The sequence below is a fragment of the Heptranchias perlo genome, chromosome 6 (genome assembly GCF_035084215.1).
Source record: "Heptranchias perlo isolate sHepPer1 chromosome 6, sHepPer1.hap1, whole genome shotgun sequence".
Classification (NCBI taxonomy): domain Eukaryota; kingdom Metazoa; phylum Chordata; class Chondrichthyes; order Hexanchiformes; family Hexanchidae; genus Heptranchias; species Heptranchias perlo.
In genome coordinates this window covers 55,714,937-55,723,438 of record NC_090330.1, presented here as the reverse complement: position 1 = coordinate 55,723,438, position 8,502 = coordinate 55,714,937, and the positions used below count along the sequence as shown (strand labels likewise).

Genomic DNA, 8,502 nt, shown 5'->3' with positions numbered 1-8,502 from the left:
TCATCCAGCAACTAATGGCGATACACAATTCACGGGGTATATCTTCCTCACCACAAGTTGCTGGACGATTTACACATTAATAATGGCAAGTGCATTAAACTCGCTGTTACTTTGGCAGCAAATTCTGGCCCAATACGTGTGATTTGAAAATGTAAAAAAAAACGACTGGCCAGGGAGGAGAGTCATTTATCTAAACCTGGCTGCAGCCCAAGGCTAAAACAACAGGTTGTAGGGGCTAAATTGGGCCGTGTAGCACCCGTTTTGTAGGCGCTATGAAAATGGCGTCCGAGACGCTTCCGATGTGAAGTGCGCAGGACACCGTTTTGGTAAAGGTGGTTGTGCACGCGCACCTAACGAGTACCGGAAGCATGTAGAGTAGGGAGATTATGACGTAAATCAGTGTGCAATGCTGATTTGAAGCAGCCGGTGGCATTTTCGAATTCCCCGCTCCAGCCAATGCACTGTCCTAACCTTGCACATCTGAACAGGAATTAAAGGACGTGAAGGACCCTCCACTGGTGCTATTTGAAGGGAGTGTGCAGGAGTTATAGGTTCATTGCTGAATTAGTTATTCTGGCTGCTGGTACAATTGTGGGTGTTTGTGGAAATTTCCTATACTTGGAGAAAGTTGTAATATTCTATAGAGAGTGATCTGTCTGGTCTTGCAGTACTGTTAGTGGCATTTAAAATAGTGTGCTGAACAAAGTTGCTTCCAGACATGGGTGGCCTGCTAGGCTTTCCTGTGGGAATTGAACATGACAGGGAGCATGCAGAGAGGCCACGCAGAGCTGGACAAGCTGCTAGCAGAGGGAGCTGGGCACTCAGCAGGAGGCCATATCCAATTCTCGTACCTCAACTTCAGTAACAACCAGTGCATCCGACAGCTGCGGTTCACTAAAGAGGTCATGTCTGAGATTTGTCAACTGCTGCAGACACAACTGCAGCCTCAGAGCAGGGCATTGCCTGTGGCTGTCAAGGTAACCGTGGCACTGAATTTTTACGGTTCTGACTCCTTTCAGGCAACTGCTGGTGATTTAAACAACATCTTGCAGTTTGCAGTGCACTGCTGTGTAAGGGAGGTCACTGAGGCTCTGTACGTACTCAGAAACAGATTCATCTCAAACCCTCTTGACAGAGACAAGCAGCAGGAGCGAGCACGAGGGTTTGCTCGCATTGCAGGCTTCCTAATGGTGCAGGATGACATTGACTGCACGCATATTGCCATGCATGTTCCACATCTGAACTTGGCCATGTTCATGAACAGAAAGGGATTCCACTCCCTCAATGTGCAGCTAGTGTGTGACCACACGCAGCGCATCGTGCAAGTCAGTGCCCACTATCCTGGCAACAGTCGTGATTCCTTCATTCTGCGGCAGTCCAACGCGCCACCTATATTTCAACCAGCTCGGCAAGTCAAAAGCTGGCTACTGGGTGACAAGGGTTATCCCCTCATGAAGTGGCTCATGACTCCTGGTCGGAACGCATGCATAAGTGCACAGCAGGTGTACAATGAGAGCCATGCTACCGCATGGAACATCATAAAGCATACCATGGGCATCCTCAAGCAACGCTTCTGCTGCCATAACCGCCCCGGAGGAGCCCTGCAGTACTCAGCTGTAAGGTATCAAGATTTGTCATTGTGTGCTGCATGCTGCACAACCTCACAATTATGAGGGGACAGCCCTTGCTACCGCCTATCTGGCAAGAACCTGAGCAAGAGGCAGAGGAAGAGGAGGAAGAGACCGAGGAGGAAGCGTAGGAGGAAGAGGAAGTGGAGGAAGAGGCAACAAAGTAGACAGGCCTTGTCTACCAGGGTTCTGGGTAATCAGATGAATAATGAACAATACCAGTAACCTCAATGACACCTCCCCATTAACCTACAGTCCCACACTCCTTACCTTTCCTCTCCCACATGACCATCAAATCATCCTCCTTATGATTACACATTGCTTCCTCCTTTAGCTCATCACAGGAATGAAAACCATCACCAAATACCAATTCATAACCACATTTATAGATTTACACATTAAATGATTCAAACAAACTGATACTATTCAACTTGTGCAGTCCCTTAGTGCCTGTCAGTCATGTGCCTTTTCCTTTACTAGTGCATCCCCAGTGGCTGGAGCATGGGTGGTGGAAGGCTGCTGACTTTCAATTGAGGGGAGTGCAGATGGCCTTGGAGGACGACCTCAAACAGCTCTGGGCCAGAAGGGCCTGGCAGTCTGGCCTGGCTGGCTGACAGGCAATGGCAAGGGCACTGGCGGAGTGGCAGGGGTGGGAGCAGGAATGCTGTCCTCTTGAGAGAGGACTGCAGGTTCGTCTTCCATGGTGCCACTGCCACTCTCCCGGGGCGGTGCCTCAGCAATCTTGGTGATCTGCTGGAGAACAGATTGCTGGACTGCTGTGATGCCCGAGAAGCTCCATTCCACAGTGGAACCCAGAGCCACGATAGCAGCTGTCTGAGCCTGGAACGAAGCAGTCTGAGCTGCAAATGCAGCAGTCAGACCTTGGATTGGCAGATGTTTGTGCTGCAATGGAAGCTGTGACATCGGTCATCGGACGCTGAATCATGGTGGGTTCCACAGGTGTGCTGATGGAGGTGACCACCCATTCCATGTGGGAAATGATGGGCTCCAAGCTCTGTGCAAAGCCCTGTGCCAAGTTGGACCGGGACTCCCCCATGCCCCTTGACATTGTGCGCAGGCTTTCTGGCAGGCTTTCCAGCATTTGGTGTGTACACTCTTCAACCTTCTTCTGGCCTATCAAAGTCATCATCTGACTCCTCTGCAGCAGAACCAGTGTGTGACCTCACCCTCTGGCGAGCTGGCAAGTGCAGATCCCTTCTCCAACCTAGCCTCTAAATTGCGCGCAGTGTCAGTCTCTGAGCTGGTGGCTGCGAATGTAAGATCGAGTGATGGTGTGTCTGCATCATCACTGTCATCTTCCTCTGCCTCCTCTGACTGTGCTGGTTCCAGTTTTTGGATATCTGAAATGACAAAAGGACATGGGTTGAGTTGTGGTGCGGGTAGAGGAGAAAGTAAGACATGTGTGCTCATAAATGATTGTGGGAAGAGGGAGGAGTGCAAAGCGAGAAGGAGGATTAGGTATGCAGAGGCCCTCATCATCGATACCTAAAGCATCGCCAGTGCCCACGGCCGCAACGATGGTCCGTCCAATGATAAACAGCGCTGTCTCCTCCATGGGGGTGAGGACGTGTAGGCGGCCTGTCCTCCTCCAGTTCTTTCCTGCTGCCTACTGTTGTGTGCCACCTTCTCCTGCAAGAAAGAAGTAAGTATGTCAGTGAGTGTGCTGCAAGATGTTTGGGTGATGTGGCTGTCATGGTTGAATAGCTGCCAGTGTGTGTGACTTGTGAGTTGTGGGTATACAGCTTGAAAGAGTGGGAATGTGTGAGGGTGAGATGAAGCATCTGATTTGAAGAGTTGCTGGTTGATTGCAAGAGTTTGTTGGTAGGTGGGTGACGGGGGGGCATAATGCATGGAGCAATGGATGCAGCTAGTGGTGCAGTTATTAGGATATGCTAGGTAACAGTTGAACTCACTTAGCTTGACCACTCATGACAAATCAATGAACTTCTTCCTGCACTGCATCCATGCGTGTGGTGCGATGCTCTGGGCATTGACCTCGTCCGCCACAGCCTCCCACTGCCTCTTCAGCATGTGTCTGGAGGGCCTCCTGCCCCCCCTACAGATATAAGATGCCCCTCCGTGCCTCCACCTAATCCGCCAAGGCCTCTGATGCACCATCCGAGAACCTTGGTGCACGCTGTCTTGCGGGCGCAGCCATTCCTCACTATCCTGCAGCACAGAGTTAGTTGTCAAACGAATTCCAGCACTTCCTGCAGCCACAGTGCACCTCCTGTTGAAGAGGTGCAGGCTGCCTTTAAATGGTGCTAGCCACTCCCGATATCAGGGTCCCCCGCTGATGCATGCAGCCAATCAACTGCGCAGGTAGTGCTGGGTGCACGCAGCAATCATTGAAATCATCAGGCAGCACGAATGTAGTGTTCTATGCCACATTATCCACTACGTTTATAGGCGTACTGAGAGACATGGCTTGCAAATTCAATAGCCTTTCCCATTGATTGTAACATTGCTGTAAATATATTTATTTTAATATGTAGCTTTATGGTTGGACTGTTTCCATTTTGAAATAAAAGATCTTCAACAAAAAATGATTTGAAAAATATGTATTTTGCAGCGTGGCATTCAGGTCTGGTATCGAATGCTTTCTCCAAACTATTCAATATGTAGTGAACTAGAATTGTGATCTGGGGCTGCTAAACTGTGCTGCTTCTGGTTGCTGGCTTTGGCATACACTACAAAATATAATTCAATTTTTTTGAGGGGCAGGATGCTACAGTAACCCCAATTTAATTACTGCTATTAATGCCTTGTGTGGCACTGTTGAGTTCTACACCAAGGCAGTTGTAATTACATCGAGCAGATGAGGGAAAGAGAGGAAGGACAGGCTAGAGCAGGAATGCTTAGAGAAAATTATCCTCTCCAAGAAGTTTGAAAAACTGCATCCAGTGGGGAGAATGAGGACTCTGGGCAGGACTATCACATGGATAACAGCGGTACCAAAAAAACATCAGATGACTCCAGGTAAGCAATTCAGTCAGAAATACAGTAGTAATAAAAAACTTGATAGTTAGAGGGGTGGACACTATCTTTTGCAATCCAGACTGAGAATCCAGGATGCTTTGTGGCATTCTAGGTACTGGGGTAAAGGCCATTTCGGAAAGATTGGAAAAAATTATGGAAGAGCTGGGAGAGCAGCCAGTCATTGTGATCCACATGGGAGCCAACAATATGGCAAAAGAAAGGTCTGATGTTCTGAAAAAGGAGTTTAGGAGATTAGGAAGCAGGCTAAGGATCAGGACTTCAAGGATTGAAATCTCCAGGTTACTTCCCCAGCCACGTGCTAGAATAGGGAATGATAGGAAGTTTAGTGAGCTCAACATGTGGCTAAAGGGGTGGTGTTAGGAAGAGGGTTTCTGATTTATGGGGCATTGGCATCAATTCTGGGCAAATTGGGAGCTGTTCTGCAAGGATGGGCTACATTTGAACAGGAAGGGACCTAATGTACTGGAAATATGGATAAATAGGGAAGTGGAATGTTATTTAAATTAAGAAGGAATGGGGCAGGGAAAATAAAAGCAAACAGAAAGATTAAGTTGATGAGGTAAATATAGAAATTAAAACAATAGCAAATTGAATAGCTCAGAGAAGGTACAAAGGGAGTAGAAAAAGAAAATCAATTTGACCAGTCATAAGCAGAGAAAACAGGAATGAGGTCTCACTGCCCACTGCCTGCCTGGTGAACAGGATCATTTAAAAATTGATCCCAGACTGGGGTCTAAAATGAGGGTTATAGATATAACATTAAATATAAGAGATTAAGAGGAGAGTGGCAGAATTTTTTTTACACCGAGTGTTGTGAGGCTGTGGAATGCAGTACCAGAGTGAGTGATGGAAGCAGAGACCACGTCAATATTTAAGAATAGGTTAGATAGGCGGTTGAAAGAAAGGGAAATAAAGTGATATGGGAACAAGGCAAGGCACATGGGATTAGGACAACTGCTCATGCTAAACACCAACAAGACTGGTTAGGCCATACAGCTTGTTTATGTGTTGTAATTTCTATATAATTAAAGTAATAGGTTGAAATATATTCTACTATCAACAAAGTATTACAAAGGAGATTTGTGCATTAATTATTTTTTTAATTTTCAAACATATTTTAGATTTCGAATAGATTCTCTAATCCAGCAAATTCCACTCTGAACAAAAATGACATAGATTGGGGCCTTTGAGCTCACAGCCACTCAGTTGTGAGACAGAGAACCAGGTGATGGTATTGGTCCAACTGGTAGGAAGTGAACAACTTCCACCCTGCGTGAATTGATGTTCCTGATGACTGATCATGGGGTGACAGTAATAGGAACTGTGGAGAATTAGGGGGGCTCAGATTGTCCCTTCTATTTTCAATAGAACAACTTTTGGAGAGGGAATTTGATGAATGAGCTTGGCAGTTTAATATTCATGAGTCAGGAGTGACTCACATAAATTTGCCAGTGTCAATTTTACAGAAAAGTACAGCCTCCTGGACAGATTTCATATTTTAAAGTTATGGATTAGGTTTACAGAGCTCAAAAATTGATCTTATGATCTAAGAGCAGTTTAAAAGACCCTGGGGTCAATTTTGGTCTCCCAGTGAGAGGAGGGCAGGATGAAAGCAAAGGTCGGCCAAACAAATCATTGGGGGATCAGTCCCTATTTCCAGTTCAACCCTCATTTGCATGAGTGAGGCGAGCTGCCTGCATGAAATGCACTCCCCATAGGCGGTTTGCTAATTAGGAGCTGAGATATCAGGCGATGCAGCCGATTCTTAAGTCTGTAGCAGCTTAAAGGGGAGGCAAAGAAGTTCAGGGTTGCAACGACCAATGCTATGCTAAGCTGTACAATTTGGCTACAGATCGTCTTACATGATGTGACAGAACTGCCTTCATGGAGAATCAAGGTCTCCTTAAGCAATGTTCCTCTGAGGTATGTTGCTCTGAGCCTATAAAGTCTGTTGGGCGGGCAAGGATTCCTTCGAGGATGCTCTCCCACCAGTTCTATTTACTCCTCCTCCTGCTCCTCTCATGGGATTCCTTGAAATATCACGTAAAGAAATAAATGCAATGCCAAAAGCCCCTTTCCAGTTTAGAGCCTACAATAGTGAGAAAAGTACTTTGAATAGCTACCACAAGAAAAATGTTTTCCAAGGCTCTATACAGCTTTTCCTGAGGATCCCTTTGAATGGTGTTTGAAATAGATGTTCCACCCATGATTGGTGGGCAAGAGCAGGATGTGGTAGTAAGGTCAGAAAATAGTATTGGTTTTATAATGAGTTCACTTGACCCCGATGTGAATATATTTATGAGGATCCTGCCTGTTTCAGACAGGAGCTCTGGCCGCCAGGAATTAATTCACCCCCGAAAATCAGCAGCATTAACTGGGAGGGGAGGAGTCTACACTTGATGTTATGTCGTCTAACATCCTGTTTTCAAGCAAATCGACTGGTAAGGTGGCCAAAATGGCACCCCATGCTCTATCACTAACTTATTAGGCAGATTATCATTTTATTGCCATGTAACATCACCATGAATTGGACATATTTTGGCGTTGCTTCATTGTTGCTGGGTTAAAATCCTAGAACTCTCTACTTAACAGCATTGTGAGAGCACCTTCATCACATGGATTACAATAGTTCACAAAGTCCTACCATCACTTTCTCAAGGGCAACTAAGGATGGAAAATAAAGGCCAGCCTTACCAGTGACACCCACATCCTGAAGAATGATAAAAAATACTCTAAATTTTTGCTTTAACATAATATAATGCATTCCTAGTTCTGTAACCTTGAGTCATCAATCTACTGCTGTCTCCGTAAAATGCTGTCAATATTTGTTTTAGTCTCAGAAATAATAATACTTGCATTTATACAGCACCTGCTCACAGTAAGACATCACAAAGCACTTCACATGATGGATTATTGTTGAATAGCAGTAACTGCGTTATGTAGGCAAATAAATGTCATGTAGACAAATAACCCTGGTTCAATGAGGAGTGTAGAAGAGCATGCCAGGAGCAGCACCAGGCGTACCTAAAAATGAGGTGCCAACCTGGTGAAGCTACAACTCAGAACTACATGCATGCTAAACAGCAGAAGCAACATGCTACAGACAGAGCTAAGCAATTCCACAACCAACGGATCAGATCAAAGCTCTGCAGTCCTGCCACATCCAGTCGTGAATGGTGGTGGACAGTTAAACAACTAACGGGAGGAGGAGGCTCTGCAAACATCCCCATCCTCAATGATGGCGGAGTCCAGCACGTGAGTGCAAAAGACATGGCTGAAGCGTTTGCAACCATCTTCAGCCAGAAGTGCCGAGTGGATGATCCATCTCAGCCTCCTCCCGATATCCCCACCATCACAGAAGCCAGTCTTCAACCAATTCGATTCATTCCACGTGATATCAAGAAATGGCTGATTGCACTGGATACAGCAAAGGCTATGGGCCCCGACAACATCCCGGCTGTAGTGCTGAAGACTTGTGTTCCAGAACTAGCTGCGCCTCCAGCCAAGCTGTTCCAGTACAGCTACAACATTGACATCTACCCGACAATGTGGAAATTGCCCAGATATGTCCTGTCCACAAAAAGCAGGACAAATCCAATCCGGCCAATTACCACCCCATCAGTCTGCTCTCAATCATTAGCAAAGCGATGGAAGATATAATGGGGAACAAGGAAATGGCAGAACAATTAAACACATACTTTGGTTCTGTCTTCACAAAGGAGGACACAAATAACCTCCTGGAAATGTAAGGGAACCAAGGGTCTAGTAAGATGGAAGAACTGAAGGAAATCAGTATTAGTAAAAAAATAGTGCTAGGGAAATTAATGAGGCTAAAGGCTGACAAATCCCCAGG

The 8,502-nt window shown here is 46.1% G+C and overlaps 1 protein-coding gene across 1 annotated transcript; it reads left to right on the top strand.

Annotated features, from left to right (window-relative positions):
- The first annotated feature begins 755 nt into the window (after positions 1-755).
- Positions 756-1,853, top strand: LOC137323189 (putative nuclease HARBI1). Its single transcript, XM_067986698.1, has 3 exons — positions 756-1,051; positions 1,136-1,616; positions 1,707-1,853. The coding sequence occupies exons 1-3, from the start codon at positions 756-758 to the stop codon at positions 1,851-1,853; spliced, it is 924 nt and encodes a 307-aa protein (XP_067842799.1).
- The last annotated feature ends 6,649 nt before the right edge of the window (positions 1,854-8,502 follow it).